The sequence below is a fragment of the Diadema setosum genome, chromosome 11 (assembly GCF_964275005.1).
Source record: "Diadema setosum chromosome 11, eeDiaSeto1, whole genome shotgun sequence".
Lineage (NCBI taxonomy): Eukaryota > Metazoa > Echinodermata > Echinoidea > Diadematoida > Diadematidae > Diadema > Diadema setosum.
In genome coordinates, this window is record NC_092695.1 from 6023478 (window position 1) to 6041831 (window position 18354).

Sequence of the window (18354 nt, forward strand, 5' to 3'; positions counted from 1 at the left end):
GAGATGACACGCCTGATACTATGTATGGCGGTATCACTTGCCATAGTTTCTTCCAAACGTTGGTTGGTAGCAACCTTCGCGTAGATACTGCGCCGAGATATCACGGATGTTTTGGCCACCCCGCCCCTGTAAAGTGACTGAGAGCGAAGGGAGGTACTGAGGTAGGATAGAGAGGGACCTCCCCTCCCCCCCCCCCTCTTCTTCTTTCTAAAAGAGCCCGGAGCGGCGTGCAATCAAAATGTCAGCTGTAATCATAGCTGATCGAGAACTTGATAATCCCCACTCACGCTTCCAAGCCAGAGAGAAACCGAACACGGTCTGGAGTTTAGTTTGATGAGAGAGGGGAATATATAGCTATTAGCAGTAGTTGCCATAGGTAGAAAATTTCACGGGAAATGCACTGGTAGAACAGAGGAGCAGCAGCTAAAATATTCATGAGCAAAGCAACAATAGTCATGACTGATAACTTGTCAACGAGCAGCAACTCTGAATGGGTCATAGTAGAAGTAGTAGAAGTAGTAGTAGTAGTAGTCGCAGCAGTAGTAGTAGTAGTAATGATAATAGTAGTATAGTAGTCAGGGGTAATAGAAGTAGTAATAGTAGTAGTAGTAGTAGTAGTAGTAGTAGTAGTAGTAGTAGTAGTAGTAGTAGTAGTAGTAGTAGTAGTAGTAGTAGTGTAGAAGTAGTAGCAGTAGTAGCAGCAGCAGCAGCAGCAACAGCAGTAGTAGTAGAATATATTGCACTCCATCAATCAGAGCACTATACTCAGTTTTATGTAAAACGTAATCTGACGGCGGCTGGTATTACATGAAATTAGAGATCTTAATTTGTTCTCTGAAAGGGTCCAATTTTATGGAAGCCAATACACACTCTGGCGAGACATGATGGAAAAGATAAGACCCATTAAATCCTAAGTCGTTTAGAATGGCAAGGTGCCTTAACTCTTACACACATAGCGATCACAATGTCCACCTTTAAGCAGACGTTACACACTTATAGCTGTACGGCGTTGCTGATTGACACTCGCCCAGCTTGGGGTATAGAGGGTAAATCAGACAAGCAGATTAGCTTACAGGCCACATTATCGCAATGGTGATACGAAAAACACAAGGACAGTCCACTGGTCCATGTGTATACGGTATAGACTTGTCGTGTTCTTACGTGTAGGTGTATTGACATAATAGTTCGTGTTCTTTGTGCCTCGGGCATTAGGCCTATGTGTCTTAGGCACCAAAGCTCATTTTCTTTTTACTGAGGGAGGTTTGCAATTTTGCAGGTTGAAGTATTAACAGTTACATTAGAAACAAGTGAAGCTCGCGCTGCTGATGAGTTGTTGTCAAGCTGTTACCATGGAAATTGAATATCAATGTATTTGGGGTTTCCATTGTTGTAAGCAGCTAGAACAGCAAGCATACTTCTTTAAGCAAGAGACATGGATGTGTAATTGCATCTTGACATAATAGAGTTGCTTGCATGCTCTCTGAGTTCAGTGTGTACAGATGATTTGGGTGCACGTCGAAGGTAGAAACTGATTTTTGAGGGATTCTTTTTCTTTGCATTTGTGTCCATATCACACTCAGACACGAAACAGTAAGCGCAGAAGAATATGTTTGAGATTCCCCTTTTCTCCCCTGTGTCTTTAAGGTTTCTGTACAAGCTGACAACGTAACCAATCAAAATGCAATGATTTTTTTTTCTCCAGAAAATGCTAGTAGGAATTTCTGTGTAGTCACTCAGGAGGCAAGAAACTGGAGCAGACGACCAAATCGGTGCACAAAATTCCTGAATAAAAAAAAGTACGAAAAAGGAATCATGCATGACTGTACACATTGCCACAGCCGCTCAACGTCAATGTGTGTGATTATGCTTTTAGATATCTCCCCTCCTCCTACCCCCTCTCCCTCCATCCCCGTCGCTCCCCTCCTCTCTCTTTCCATCCCTTCCCCTCATCTTCCCTACACTTTCCCCTCCCCATCCTCCTTCCCCTCCCCTTCCCTTTCCCCTTCCTTTCTCCCCCATTCCACCCCATTCTTCCTCCTCTTCGATTCTGCCTCCTCCTCTCCCCACTGAGGTAGTATTTTTTCCCCGCGATCAATAAGAGGTAAAAGCCGCTTTACGCGGGGAATAGTGAGTCACCCAAGCTATACGATTTTCCCCATTTTCCTGCTCATAACTTTGCTGCATTTCATCTGTCCGGTGTGTTAAGTTGGACTCCAAGGGTCGTATCTCCGAGGGGCCTTATCGGGGAGATCGTTGCAAGAAAAAAAAAATCCAGGAGATGTTGTTTTTCATTTAGTTTTATTTTTTTTCCCCGAAGGGAAAACAATATGCAACGCGGAAAGCCCCTCGTCACATCATTTCTTATTTCTTCACACGTCACAATTGATGTTAATGAAGCCTGAAAATGTCTCTAATCGCAAAATGACAGACTTTCGTCTCTCAGACACGGAATTCCAATATCAGCCTTTTAATAAAGGTCTTGCAAATCACGTCATTTATATAAAAAAAAGAGAGTGCGTTTGCGTCACATTTTACAGCGTAGACCACACCTTCTTCCTTCGTGAAACTATGCTTACCTCTAACAGTTATTTTAACAACGGAGACAAAGACTAGGCTCATCTTTTTCTCGGGATTATTTTTCCCCATAACTAGACAGAGAATACCATCATTATCATGACAGCTGCGGCGACACATGCCTTTTTCATCGAGGCTGTAATACCTCATTATGAGGTAAAGAGATTGTTTTACCCTTTTGACCTCTTGTTAAGAAAAAAAAAAGTGAGTGAGTTGAAAATAAGATCGGCCTTGGATTAGTTGCATTCAGGAAGAGCACAAAATGTTACTGGTTCACCTAAATGTATTCGGAAAATCTGCACAAAGACTTCTTCAACATCTACACCAGATAGCCAATTTTGTTGAATAGATCTGCATCTAATTCAGGGACGGACAAAGATGTCTTTAGGACAACAACACCGGATACTGATACTTTTGGACGAAGATTCCTGAATGTTTTTGTTTTTGTTTTTTTTTTTTTTTTTTTAATCCAGGACAATCTAACGTAAACAAAGCATACGACTTATCCTTGTTATTCTTTACGATAACTCATTCAGGATATTCAGTAGAACAATATGTTATTAGAGGGCATTCAACTGTATGGATTACCTTCCGGTAAGCTGTCAGGGGGTAAGGGCCGGTGATAACTTCCCGGGTAGCGAGTTTTTATTGACAAAGCAAGTCAGGAAAACACGGCCGCGCGATTCTCTTCTTTGTTTCGACGAACCAGAGAGGTTCTCTCTTCCACCTCCCTGGACGTATGTAACCTCTGAATAATGGATGGATGGATAACACAAGTGTTTCGCACTTGCCTCGAGTCCGGGCATCGAGTTTTTTTTTTTCTTTTGTCTTCATTTTTTGAAATCAAAATTGGGCAACAGGGATGAAGTTGAGGGAAGATTCATCTTTTGTTTTCATGCTTGTCGTGATGGCTTGTAGCTAAACGATATCGACGACAAGTTGTTTTGATTTGAGTGCGAGACGTACGTGAAAGATGTATTGCATTCAGTCCCAAGAGGTGAAACAATGTTCCTCGAATGTCTTAATCACTTCCTCTGCAATTCTGGCAAAGAGGTCCCAGGGGGCGATTAAACCAATAAAAATTGGAAGCGAAAGTTGTGATGCAGGGGGAACTTGTTCATTCTCTTTGTTCCAGCACTCATTCAAAGCTCCGTGTTGTAACGTGTCACTGCTATGTACGAATGTCCTCTCTCATTCTCCCGCCGAAAAACGCGCGCGCGCATGCATGCACGTTGACATGACTCTATTATGCAAAGTGACAAAATCGCCCCCGGGCAACTAACTTCCTATTCGGCCACTACCGTCTGTTCCCAATCTTCTGCTCCCATTTCCTTTCCCGCTTTCCATACTGTATGAAAGCGAGCCCGTCATATTGTTGTCGAGAGGTGCGAAAAGAAAGCAGGGGAAAGAGTGTTGAAAGCTGGAAAACTCTCTGAGATGGAAAAGAAAACACTTTGGTGAAGTGGACTCGTGAAATCACCAACGATTACCGTCGAAGGGTTCATTCATTATTCCGATTTCCTCACTTTCAGTGATTCTTATATAGTCCTATGAAATTGGCAGAATTTGGGGGAAGGGGAGGTCAGCCAAGCGATAAGAGAAGGTGTCCCAGAGAGGACATGTAGCATAGAATAACACAAAGGAAGAACGGAGCAAAACAAAACAGACAATCTAACGGGGGAGGGGTATCTTGACTTGGTGACGCATATTTAGTTTTCTCCCCTCCCCCTTTTTTTTCCCCCTCCTCCCCCATCTACCCCTCCCTCTAGTTACGTGCATCACCCTAACTGTCGTGGTTCTTAATGATACATACAACGATACAATGATTAATAATAGTACAATTTCTTGTTGTTTTATTCATTCAATATACAGGAAGTTAAGAACAAAGGACCACATAATATTTTTATTTACGTATGTAGTCAATATCATTGGAGATACTCCCTTACTCCTTTAGCCGTATGATAGAGATTTATAGTAGTTAATTTCTTGCCAGCACATTACATTCAGGACACAGCACTCTGCACTCTGTTGATGAAGATTTACGAATGAGTAGATGTACTTGTGCTTTTTTAGAACCATGTCCTTTGAAAATGTCACGCATAACGCATTGAACTGTAATGCATCACCATTCATCACGCATGTGTCGCATTTCTGACGTGCGCAGACGATGTATGAAAGAGGGCGGGCGAAAAGCCGTACAACAATGATGAGACCACAAGATACATTATAAACGATCGTAATCGATACACTCGATCGGGTCTGCCCATTCAGTGTCCTGTGGAATCCAATTTGTGGGTCAGTCATTGTCGAATTTCCATAACATCGATTTTTATTATTTTCTCTTTTTTTTGGGGGGGGGGGTTAACTGCAAACTGAAAAAAGCCTACTGAAGAACAGATGGTGTGATGGGGATCAGGTTGTGTTTAGTAAGCGTTGTGCTATGGATATGATAGATCGTGTCACCGTAGAACAAGAGTCAGAAGACAGAACCTTTCGTTTATGTCTGTGTAATAGAACCATGAAAATCCAATGATGGAGATTATGATAATGATTATTCTAAACTATCAACACTACCATTACTAATAATGGTATCAGTTTCAATGTGAGTAATATGAAATTCAAGCATTTGAGTGAGGACATTATTTGCATTAAGAATAGACATCGAGAGGTATTCATGACTATAGCTGAGTCAGCTCGAGATAAGCTCTCAAGGGAGAAGACATTGATCGGTTTTCTAACATCCTCATGATCCACTTCACACTGATTGTCCAAGTGAAACGACCATCGCTGGATCTTACAGTCCTCAACACACAGAGCTGGAGCATGCCTCGTCAATGCCTTATCAATGGGGGCGCTCTGACTTGAAATATCATGACCTTTTTGTTGTTTCTGTAGCTGTGCTTTTTCCATTGCAGTGAATTTTCCTTCCTCAATACAGCAGGCAACAAAAGATACACATCAGTCATTTATATATTAATTGCATTCACAAACAAACAACTAATCCATAATATGCGAGTGTTAGACGCACGAAATATTTACACCGCTTCAGTTGTAATGATGTCTATTTTTTATCAAGAAAGCCCTTGTGTAGTTTGAGTGCCGATTGGTACAGAAAACCCCATAGCATTGTACCCACTGTCCAAAGTCTCTGTCACAGGAAGAATTAAACTACACTGTAAATGGCAAGATAGTCTTGTTCGTCTCGTTATTTCACTTCTTGAGTGCGTCGAAATCCACAGTGACATCAAAGGCAACAAAATTTAGTCAATCACCAAAGACATCACGTGGTCACACCATTGATTATTTCTTAAACCTTTCTGTGCCATGGACTTGGACAGTGTATAAAACCCTATGCAGTTTTCTGTGCCAATTGGTACTCCCAGCACCCAAAGGGTTAATTTTTACTCTAGCTTCTGACATGCTAACATGCTGTCTTATATGAGTAACCGCACCCTCCCAGCAGTTAATGTTGGTTCTTGGCTGTTCGTATAGTTGTCGATTGTTTGGTTTTCATTTTGGGTTTTGTTGTTGTTGCGTTTTCGGTCGTGGAGAAATTATTTGCGCAGCAGTTTGTGGGGTTGGGTGTTCTATCGATTCGATTATGCAGATTGGAAGTATCGTGAGCAAAAGGCGGAAGTGCTGAAAATTTGTGATTTAACATTCTTGCCACGTATGAAGGCTTGTTCATCCTGGGACTTTCCAGGGATCTGGAAACGTAAGAGCATGACAATATCACAACTAAATTGTTGATGAAATCTTGATCAGGTAACTCTCATGTGTGACTGGAATGGAAATGTTTCGGGTATACTCAAACTGCGGAATACTGATGCTCTAAGACTAGTGATAGATTTCGTGATGCAGCGCTGTGTATTATACCATATCAAATCATTCGATAGGGGTTGTCACCTTTACCAGATGGTATTGCTTTACTTTAAAAAGAAAAGTCTTTCGTTAATGTTGAAAATGCCACCTCTCTTTTCCTGTATGGTTTTTACGCCGTATTCAAATCTATAGTAACACACGAAAACAACCGATGCTTAGTCGTCACACTCTTAACAGTAAATTATTCTTTGTGCTCCCTTGAAAACAAAGTACATATGATAACAAATAGTTTTAACTTTAATTTTCCATGAAACTCACTGCTCTCTCAAATTCAGTCTTTTGTTGAGAGGACATCATTTATACAGTATCTGTGTGTGTGAGAGAGAAAGAGAGAGAGAGAGAGAGAGTGCATGGGAGGGAGATGGCGATCGAGGGTGTGTGTATGTATTTTCGACTGCTTTATATTTGTATTCATGATATCAAAGTAGCGTATCAAAATCATATATCTTTGATTTTCCCCTTTTATTATATTTCTGGTTTCTCTCACGATGATTTCTGTATCTCTCATATGCAAAGTTAGCCATGATTAATGATGAACCAATTTATATAGTTTATGCTTTCGATAGTGATTTGCTGATTGTTATTGTACCATGCAGAAACAATAAATGAAATATACACCCAAATTTCTCGTCTGTATATTAAAAAAAAAATCCATGCATTTGTTACATATGGATAGTAATTACAATCCACTGGCACACGACACGATTTGCATCCCGTTGTATAGTCCCAAGGAGCTTCGATTGGGGTTACTGCAGCAACTTGAGTATCGATCTAAAAAAAATAAGTAAATGCAAAGTGAAAGTTTTTGACACGTTTTTTTGTCTTGTGTCCTGTTGGTTTGCAGTACTGCCGTGTTGTTCTGGGTCCTGTTTGGTCTGGTGGCTCTCATCGGATGCTTCGGTCTGCTTCTCCTCATTATGGCCTGCATGACGGCGGGACCATCGAAGAAGAACGCCTGCGGCAGGCGGGCCATGAAGTGTGTCGGACGCATCTCCACCTCCGTGGTAAGTACAGTGGCCAACAGATTGTAATTGTTACGTCAGTCCGTGTACATGTGCCACTACCCCCCTCTACATACACGCACACATACATACACATATACATAATATCTACACACTTATGTATACACACATACATTTTCTCTCTCTCCCTCCCTTCGCTCCACACTCTTTCTTCCTCTCACCCCTTTAAATTCTCTCTTATTCCCTCTTGTCTTATTTGTCTATTCATGTACTTATCTCTTATTCTTCCACATCATTTCTTTGTTGTTTTTTGTCTTTCTTTACTGTAATATAGTGCTCCCATTATATATATATATATATATATATATATATATATATATATATATATATATATATATATATTATTTTTTTTTACTCATCTAGACACGTTTCGATTGTTTGATTGTTTTTGTTTGGCGACCAATCTTTCAAACACGTTCTTTCCGTCTGCTAAGTATATCTATTTAAACTAAATTTGATATGTTTTGCTGTTATTCTGCACACGTACACAAACGGAAGAAGAGGAGGAGGAGGAAGAAGAAGAAGAAGAGAAGAAGAAGAAGAAGAAGGAGAAGGAGAAGACGCACAAAGAAAAAAAAGACACACACACCCACAAACCTATATACACAATGTCATGTATTCAGTCTCACGCACAACTAAAATATCCATACACGCTCCCCATGGCACAGACGCAATAATGAAAATGTGCCCTGCTTTGAAAAGCAGACAGCATAATCTGTAGTCATGTTCCGGTCATGCAACCAATTACAGAGAACATTATCAAGGGATAACGAAGGAGTGAAGAATCTTTTAGAAACATAAAACCCCCACAGGACCGCAATCGCAAAATCCAGATCTCATGTGCACATGGCGGTGTTTTGCCGCTGGCTGTAAGAGGGTTTTAAAGGGGAAGTCCATAGTTTCATAATTTCACATCATGTAGTACCAAAATAAATCGACGGCTCCATGTATAGATTTGTTGAATTTAATGTGGTCCTTGAGCAGAGAAACCAATACTCTGAAACAAAAACCCACAAATTACACTGAATAAGGATGATGACATAGGGGGTTCACATATTTCAAAAATGTAGCAATGTAATTCCATTACCACACCGCTTGCTCAACAAGTTAACCTAAGTAGAACTTACATGCTTTCGTCTTTCTTCTGCTTCCTTGAGCCCCAACTCATGCATTCTTATGATGAAGTTGCCATGTCATCATCCTCGTTCAATTGTCATACATTCTGAAAACAGTATTATTCCTCATCCCAACCACTATAAATTCTGCAACTCTGTACCCAGTATAACCAATTTTATAGTTGTTGAAATATCAAAATCTGAAAATCATCCGGTTGTCTCCTTTAATTAGAGCTTCATGCGAATGTGTTTTGGTGATGGAGATAGTAACAGTCTCCTGTTCCAGGAGTTTGGTGATGTTTGGTTGTTTTGGTGATGGAGATAGTAACAGTCTCCTGTTCCAGGAGTTTAGACAGAAACATTAAATTCTTTTCGTTTCTCACTGATATGCTAGTTTCTATTTTTCGTCGACAAAGACTACTTCCGATAACAAACCAATACTTGGCTTGAAATTATGTATGTATGTATATGTGCGTCTGTGAGTCATGCTGTAAATGAATGTGTGAGCATGCCTTCATTCAATATGCAAGTATATGTATAGACCCCGTAATCATAGTTATGATGAAACTAAATTATGATGACACTAAATTATTCAATAACCGGACGACATTGCGCTGTTTTAGAAGGGGAATATATTCAAAACCTGATCGCATGCTGGCGAGTTCGCTCGTCGACTTTTGGCTTCGCGTCGGATTTCGTTATCGCACACGGATCATTTTCTGTCCTAATTTGGAAAAATGAAATTGGCATCCTTGGCTTTCTTCCTGGCTAATTGTCTGTCGAAATGTCAGGGCGAATCGTCTCTCAGTCGTTACCTTTCCATGGTGATCGTCTGCGGCGCAGAAAGGCAAGGTTTTAGTGAGACATTGAGAAACATTACTATTATGTCGAGGGGCATTTGTATTTGTGTTTTTGCGATGCCTTCCTCAGCCTTAAATCAAGCTATGCAGTGCATCATCTTTTTATCTACTCGTTAGAGTGAAGAGTGTCAATAAACAGTATTGTAGGAGTTAGGGATGAATTTGCTTATACAGTACCATTATTTTTGCTCAGAAAACATATGGCAATATAGGGTAACATGAATTGAAATGAGAGTCATGTGTTAATATCAGATATCAACTCCGCGGGTGTTATATTTCCCCAAGAGATTATATTTCCTCCAAGCCTGTAGCGCTGAGAGAAAAACAGAATATAACTCTCACATAGAATAAACATGCACACGCACATACGCATACACGCAGTAAACTATCAGTCTGTGTTTTAACATTTTATTTCGCTTGTGAATAATGATAATGATTACTTAACATGCATCAATTCCTTGTATACAAACAATATACTCTTTACATTGTTTAATATGAAATAAGTAGAGGGAAGTTTATTCGACATACCCTATTTATGTTCTATGTTTAATCCAATCGAAGAAATACGTACACAATTGCCTTTAAAAAGTTAGGATAGATTTTATGCTTACGGTTGTTCGTTCTTATACCAGAAAACGACTGTTTGTGCATTAAGAAAGGTTAAATGTAAAATAATAGTAATAATAATAATAGTAGTAGTAGAATGAATATCTAAGATTACCAATGACTTGATAGTGAATGTGTTAAAACGCATTTAATATCCAAGAAAAGCCACAATAGTCATAAACGTCATACGTTGACAAGCGAAAGAGCAACATCCGGGTCTTATCCGTCTATACCTTGCATCGGGAGAATCTTTAGTAAGAGTGCTATGCTGATACAGCGCTTCTATGCGCAGTATTCGGAACAAAAATCGCATCAGCCAACATCCAAAGCACGCCCAAGAAGTGTGCCCTCAAGTAATGTAGACTAGCGCCGTAATTTGCCTGTTGATCTTCCGCGTTATAGAGTTGACACAACCAGCGCCCATCCTATGGCGCATCTCTCTGCCGGTCCCTCGCAGTTACCATGACAACTCGTGTTGACCCGGATGATGCGAGACGTGATCGGCGCTCGTTTTTGTGTGTATGTTTGCCTATGTGTTGATTGTGTCTGCATATGCCCGTGTGTGTTTGTGTGTGTGTGCATGTTCGGATTGAAGAAGCAGTCGTATGTTCATTTTCTGAAGTTAAAGGCATAATTTACCATTTGCAGATGAAACAAAAACCCAGCTTTAGTGCTTCGAAATAGTTCTAAAATGCGAGTTAGGAATAGAAACAACCAATGTAAACACTTGAATCAGTATAATTAATGTCAAGTATTGTTAAAATATACGAAATGTGAATAATAGATATAATAAAAATGTTTCTGGATGAAACCGTCTACAGTTATGGTTTATTGAGAAAAATAGTGATATTTCCTTATAGTTTGGGATTTATTGCGAAATTTGTACATGGTTAGGATGTCTTGTGATACAACTGACCTACACATAATTATGCATGAAATGTGACATCTCGAGCATTTTTTTAATCATTGCTCCCAATAGTAAATCGTACCTTTAAATACAATAAAGAAGAGAAAACATTCAGAAGCGGAAGGGGGATGAGAAAAAGAAGCAAGAAGGCAAGTAGAGACATGTTTGTGAACTAGGCAGGGGTGCTCGGGGCGAGAAGAAAACCGTGTTGTCGCTTCACGCACTGGTCCCCGCAGCTCATCTGACTGTAGATTGTTGTTATTTTTTCGTAAAAACAGGAAAGGTTACATTCTACGCTGCTGTTGTGTGTCTGTGATTGATTTTCTCCCTCAAGCGATCTCTCTCCCTTTCTCCTCTTCTACTTTTCTCCTTCTATCTATCTATCTATCTATCTATCTATCTATCTATCTATCTATCTATCTATCTATCTATCTCTTTCCCTCCCCCTCTCTTTTCATAAAATCTCGCTCTTTATAATGAAGGCGCCAAAATGTATTTGCTTGAATGTAGTGCACTTTAGTTCAAACAGGATTCCAGATTTCACGCTTGTTAACAATATCATGAATGAATGTGTATCACATGAAAACACTTGAAGGCGTTTATCATCGAGATCTTGAGTACACTAGTTGTCTACGCTGTAGATTTTTTAACCGACTGCCATTCATTTGAATAAAACTCTCGAAATTTCAATTGCAATTGCGATTGTGATTCTGATTACAATGACACGATTACCATCATAAAGTGTTATGATAGTATCCATGATTATATATGGAGGCATCGCTACTGTCATAATAATCGTGGTAGTCGGACCTAGTTTGTGTGTGTGGGCGTGTCTGTCTGTCTGTCTGTCTGTGTTGTGTGCTTCACGGAATGTCGTGTGTTTCAAGAGTGGAAATGTGTTGGGATGTCACACATACATCAGTGCCAGGGATTCGGGTGGGTAAAAGAGAATCATTCCTTATGATTAACACGTGTTCTCCATTTTCTACCTCCTACACCACGCCCCTTCCCGACCACGCCCACCCGACAGATGATCATGCTGTGCTACTTCCTCTGTGTGTGCTGGATGTTGGGCTGCATCATTCTGGCCATGCCTCTCACCTTCATGCTAATGGTACAGTCCTACTGTGCTGCCCAGGGCGGGGTCTACCCCAACTCCACTTGCCTGGACCTCAACCAGTACGGTAAGATTTCACCAAGTGTCTCTATATTATTCTACCAGCCCCTCATAACGATGTTGGTATAAGAACCTTTATTGTCACTTAACAAGGTAGTATTGAAACATGGCCTACACCCAATTCGACATGACAACTTTATAATAACAACTACACAGCTCTATTCCAAAAAGTTCTCATCACACCCCTCTTCCTCCCCCCGACGCCTCTCTCTCTTCTCCGAAGTCTGTCTGCCATCCGCACACACGCTTGCTCACACACACACACACACACACACACACACACACACACACGCACACACACGCACACACACACACACACACACACACACACTCACACACACATAAAGATATTCCAAACTGGTGGCGCCGTTCACAGATAATTACCAGCAAAAGATGCGCGTCATCATATCAAGTTCAATACACTGTGCAAAGATGCATGCTGATCTGCGGAGGAAGAAAGAAAAAAATCCTGCCGCGTTGAGTAATTTCCTGAGAAAGTCTACGCTCGTGCTTATGATTTCTGTCGAATTTAAAGTCATAAAATAGTCAGTGATCATAAACCATTTACCTCTATAGCGAGTCTAAATTACAGCATGGTTTCCAGTGTACGAAAACCTGTCAGCGATAAGAATCTACAGTCACAAGCTCTGGGTTTGTTTGACAATAATTCCACAAATCCACTGTACAGCAGCTCTGGGTTTTTGGTTTTTTTTTTTTCGGACTACGCAGTCTACCTTAATTTATAGCAATGAAGTTTTCTGTATTTTTGTTTTGGTTTTACAGATGGTTTTGGCCATTTTATTTCTCTAAAACGTTTATCCTGAAAATGCTAGATTTTCCTCTTTTGTTGTGTTGTTTCTCCTTACTTGACGTAAAGTCATCTTCCATTTCATGTAAGCGCAAGAATTGGTCGAGGTACTCAAGTAGATCAGTAGAGCCCTACAGGTTTTCCGCCTGTTGAATGACAAAAGAGGAACAGCTCCATCCAGTGGCGTAAAATGCAATTACCGATGGGGTATGACTTGGCAGAGGAAATTAGACCGCCCGGCAACAAGAAGCATTTCTGATGCTGAAGCTTTCCTCTCGCTTCGTAATGGTATCGCGTTGGATCGTGTAACACACAGCACCTCGCCTGTCACCCATATACACCCGCACAGAATAGACGTTGCCATAACAACTCCCGCCATATATCCCCACTCCCCACCCTACGCTTATTTCCCCTCCCAAAGGGTAAAACGCACAGCCGGGGCTTCCTTTCCGCTTAGGAATTCAGTTTTGGGGGGATTTTAATGAAATTCGAGTTCGAAAGTGAAACGATTTCAGTGCAGCAGCATCGACCCGTTTTTTAAGTGAGAAATATAACTTCTCGAAGACAAGCTATGGATCCGCTCAAAATCGCAGCCTGTGTCTTTCATGTATGAATTCCATTTTCCACATCGATCTGAGGATCACATACCCGTATTTCCTGTATGTCACTCATGAATTAGAAAGACAAAAGCTGGAGAGCATGTCAGAGCAGGAGCAAAAAGGAAATAAAACAGTAAGCCAACAAGTAGAACGAGGTCAACCAGCGAAAAGGAAGAAAAAATGTTTTAGTAACGATGAAAGAAAACCGGGAACTTAGAGAAGGGAACAAAAAAAAACACAAAAAAAAAACAATGAAAAATGTTGAAGAAGGGAGATTAATATGGCAAGCATGGTAAGGAGGGACTAAAACACGAACACGAGGAAGAAGTAACCAAAAAGAAAGACAGGGATAGGAAGAGGGAGAAATCGAAATCGAGAAATCAAAAGTGATGATCGATCAATTGTGTCATTTTAAGGATACAATCTCTAACTGTTGTCTGACGGAATTCATCAAAATGGTAAGTCACCGTCATATTATAATCGTCGTCCAAGTTAGTGTTTGCGCATTTTAGCATATAAAATGCATAATTTCCTGCGCAGAAGTACACATTGCATTCAGTATAATTATCATAATCATATACCCTTCACCATCTTGCCTAAGCCGTTCCTTGGCATCGCGCGCTGACGAAACGCCAGTCCCCACATTTATTATTATGCTGATAAAACAATCACGCACCTGCCATTCGGTTAATTATCTGTCACTTCTTGTCCCCACTCGTTACAGCCTCCATCTCATTTGCGATAACCCGTCAGCGAGCGATAAAGGATGGCTAGAGTACTGGCGAGCATGAATCACACGGTTAGCGCCGATATACCATCAAATCCCCGATTTATCCTCATTTTCCTGTCTTCTTGTTTTTGTAGTCACATGAATCTAATATGAGTGTGGCTTAACTGAAAGTAGCAGGACTGTTGTATTGATAAATGCTAGTGTTATTCTTCCATGATCACAATAACATCTGTGTCAAAGACCGTATATCACCGGCAACGTGTCTAATTTTGATCGGCGATTTTCGCACGCGGCATGTCTTTGCGTCTCATTACAATAATATCGTGCTAAATTAATGATTAAATGCCATGTGCGTTCGTTAGCTTGCTGGTCTCAGTGACATTATAGAAACACATGACTCATAATAGCGAGGGGGGGGGGGGGAATGAGAGTATGATTAATGCTCTATATGTCCTGAAAAAGGCCCCAAACGATGATATTGGCATCGAATGTTTAGATGAAATGTTCAGATAAAAATCGTCCTAGTCATATTTCAAGAGGAACAGCTTTTCATGAGGGTTGTAAGGAAACTGTTGGGATTGTGTAAATACATAACAATAGCATGACTATGAATACACAATTCCACGGATACAGACATGTCAGAACACACATAATATATAATTATTATAAGCATATTTCATTCCGTCTTTGATGTTGCGCCAATATGTCCTCGCTGTCAATATGGTTTGACACTTTTGTCTATTTTCTCGACAAAGGCCCACCACCTGGCCCATAAATTAAGAGCGTGTCCAATGGGAACTGTCCCTTTACGAGTTGATATTAAAAACCCAACGTTTACTTTACCTACCAATCGGCAGATCCTATAACCGTTTGTCGTTGGTATTAGTGACATCAAATTTTGCTTGGATGTGTTCTGGCGCTACGTTCACGGCTGATACGATGAGAGTGGCGTTGAATATCAATACTAACGCGAGGGATAACCGCGGTTTGACCTTTACCTACTCATTTACTGTATGCACGTTGAGCGCCCGCCGTGCACCTTTTCCGTTAATAGCTGGTTATGCGACTGGTTCGCGACTGGAGCGAGACAGCTACAAAGAGGCGTATATCATACTAATTTGAGTGCAGATGTTTTGCGGTGATTTGTTAACTCTGTCAGTTCCACAACATTAGAACAGCAGTGCCATCATATGAAATATATTGTTCGTGGCATTGACTGTGTTAAATAACGGCGTCGTGGACGCGAATTCAATCATTATAAATAAGCCAGCTTGGTTGTCAGTTACGATATCGTTAAATGTGTGTTATGGTCCATACACGACTAATTTGTCACCATTCGTCACGTTACAAACCGCAGGTTCATTTAGTACCACTGACCTTTTCAAACTATGCGAGCAGTCAACTTATACGCCTTGCTCGATCGTAACGTGGAAAGGGTTCATCAGGTCACGTGGTCACGTTCATCAATCGATCGCCCAATAATGCCCCTACATTATATACAACTGCACGCGTCATTATTGCAGTGGTAGAGGGAGTGTTGTGAAGACACGGGTATGACCGTTATACTCGGGAAAAAAAATCAGTATAATCATTAAAGCAACAAAGCACGTTGTTCGCAAGGCTATAAAGTCTAAGTATACGTAGTGTATTGTAGAATTAGTTTGACAAAAACTCTCGAACGGATTTGTTTCACATACTTGATCGACAAGAATTCAACATTGCCATATCACAACATGGGAAGCTTTGAGACTTTAATCTCTCCAAGACTGTTAATAGGTAAAACACCGTTTCATACAGCTCTAATTAAGACAGTAAAGCAACATTTTCCATTTCTATCACACACACACACACACCACACACACATGAGAGCAACAAACAAAAAAGTAATATACTTTACAAATTTCTTTGATCGCACTGTGACACAACTGTGATATCAAAATATCCTGTTGTGCATAAAACGCATCATAGCGCAAAATTGATGACTCAAGTAGAAATATTGCCTACCTTTTTTCATTTTATCACGCTTGCGTTTAGAGTAGATCTCGTACTTGCTGTAATGAAATACGGAATTTCAGTTATGTGCTCTGATGTCGATAGAAATAGATATAAGTAGATGGATATAAAGATATATATATCATTATCATAATTATGTAGGTCTATATATAGAAGGATGGATAGATAGATAGATAGATAGTGAGATGAAACCATAGATGGACAAAAATCATATACCTCAATCAATTTTGGTATAACCATAATACTAATACATTCTACTTATATATTGCATGTTGCATGTTGCAATGAGCTTTACAAAATTAAAGATATCTGACAATCAAAGGAATAGCGCTGAGTTACTATAAACAGTGGTTTTGATTTGAAGATAATGAACGGAATCCCCTTCAAGAGCGTACTTGAATAAAATCACGACGACGATCGAACGAATCTAATGTTACTCCGCGGTGAGAGTAGCGGGCAGAGCGGGCATTGCCCCGAGCCCTCTCTCCCGTCGGCACCCTCCATCATTCGCAGTGTTTAAATTCTCATCAGCTCAGTTTCGGAGCGCTGTTTACCCATCAACGACCGAGGGAGGGGTTTCTCTTTTAGAGTCGCTCTGAGAAGGGACGCTTGTTTATAATAACACTGGCCACACGCCGCTGACAACTCTGACATTTCATTTAATCCACTAATGTATATAAGTGGTTCAACTCAGGCCAGTCCGGGTACATGCCGAGAATTTATCCGAGGAACCGCGGGATGTAATGTAGGGAGATGAGAAGAGTTATCGCGCGTGTATCCCTTTGCCGTAAATTTAGTGATCCGTGAAAGTTGAGGGTAGTTTTACTACCACTCTGAGTTTAAACAAAATGGTTGCGCAGCAGCAATGCGTCACGTGTAACTCACCTTACCAAATGTGATTATGTGTCCGTTTTTTTTTTTTGTTGTTGTTTTGTTGTTGTTTTGGTTTTATCTTTTTTTTTAAGGATGAAATGAAAAGCTGCATCCACTGATAGTGAAAGTCCTTATCATGCAATCTCCCCAGTCTTGAAAGTTACCACAGCCTAGTAAATGACGTTTATTCAACAAAATACTGGCAATGTGTGATGTATGGTGTTTCCATTATTTACCAATGATTGCATTCTTTGGTAGGTTCACTTGTGCGCTTATTTTTTTTGGATCGACGAGGAATAATAAATTTAGTTTTGCATTGTCTCGCAAAGAATTTAAGTCAATCTTAAATTTGAAGATCAACTTAAAAACTATTGTACGCTGTGTGTGTCTTCATTGATGTTCTAAGTTCATTATGAATATTACCTTTTGTAAGACTTATTATACAACATAAGAAATAAAAAGGAATCAAGAATATTAAAATACTTTGCGGAACACTTCCCTCCCCTCCCCCCTCCCCCCCCCCCCCCAAAAAAAAAAAAGTTATGACGGTAAACAATTGCTCTTTTAGCCTCCCTAAGAATGCCTTGATCCCAATGGTAAACAGGCACAAACAACCGGAGGGAGTGATGATGTTATCATTAAACAGTTAGGTACATGTAAAAACAACTCTAGGTAAATGCAACACCAACATAATACGCGAGTTGTGTTTCCGAAGGACTGGAACATAATGACAAGTCACGTTATAGGCAATCACATTTTGCTTTCGACACATTTCAGTGGCTACGGACTATTGATAATGACACGTCTGGCTTTCCATACCTTCACAGGTTTTGCTGCTCCCGCCGTTACCAGGAAGGTGAACACTACCATGGTGACAACTACTACGCCCACTCCCACGCCAACCACCCAGGCAGTCCCTCTACCGCTCTCCGCGGCGGACCACCGCATCTGCGGGAATGACCTGAGAACCTTCTGCGATCACGTGAGTGAAACCATCTACGTTAGATGTGAAGTAATGGACAGGTGGCGTTCCATACCATTTTATCCTTGTCTAAAGATATAACCGTTTGACTTGAAACGTGAGGGTATGATTCGTAGACTTCTGTTCCAACCGACACCATTAATGTTGCTGTTTGAATCTATTATGTCCAGTGTCGCTTTTTTTTTTCTTTCTTTCTTTTCCTACAT

The 18354-nt window shown here is 40.5% G+C and overlaps 1 protein-coding gene across 1 annotated transcript in view; it reads left to right on the forward strand.

The window, feature by feature from the left end:
- The window catches only part of LOC140235136 (neuronal membrane glycoprotein M6-a-like), a 116140-nt gene that overhangs the window by 85740 nt on the left and 12046 nt on the right, over positions 1-18354 (forward strand). The window contains exons 3-5 of the mRNA XM_072315174.1: positions 7301-7460; positions 11997-12150; positions 17994-18148. Coding sequence (XP_072171275.1) covers positions 7301-7460; positions 11997-12150; positions 17994-18148 — 469 coding nt within the window. The remainder of the gene's footprint in view (positions 1-7300; positions 7461-11996; positions 12151-17993; positions 18149-18354) is intronic.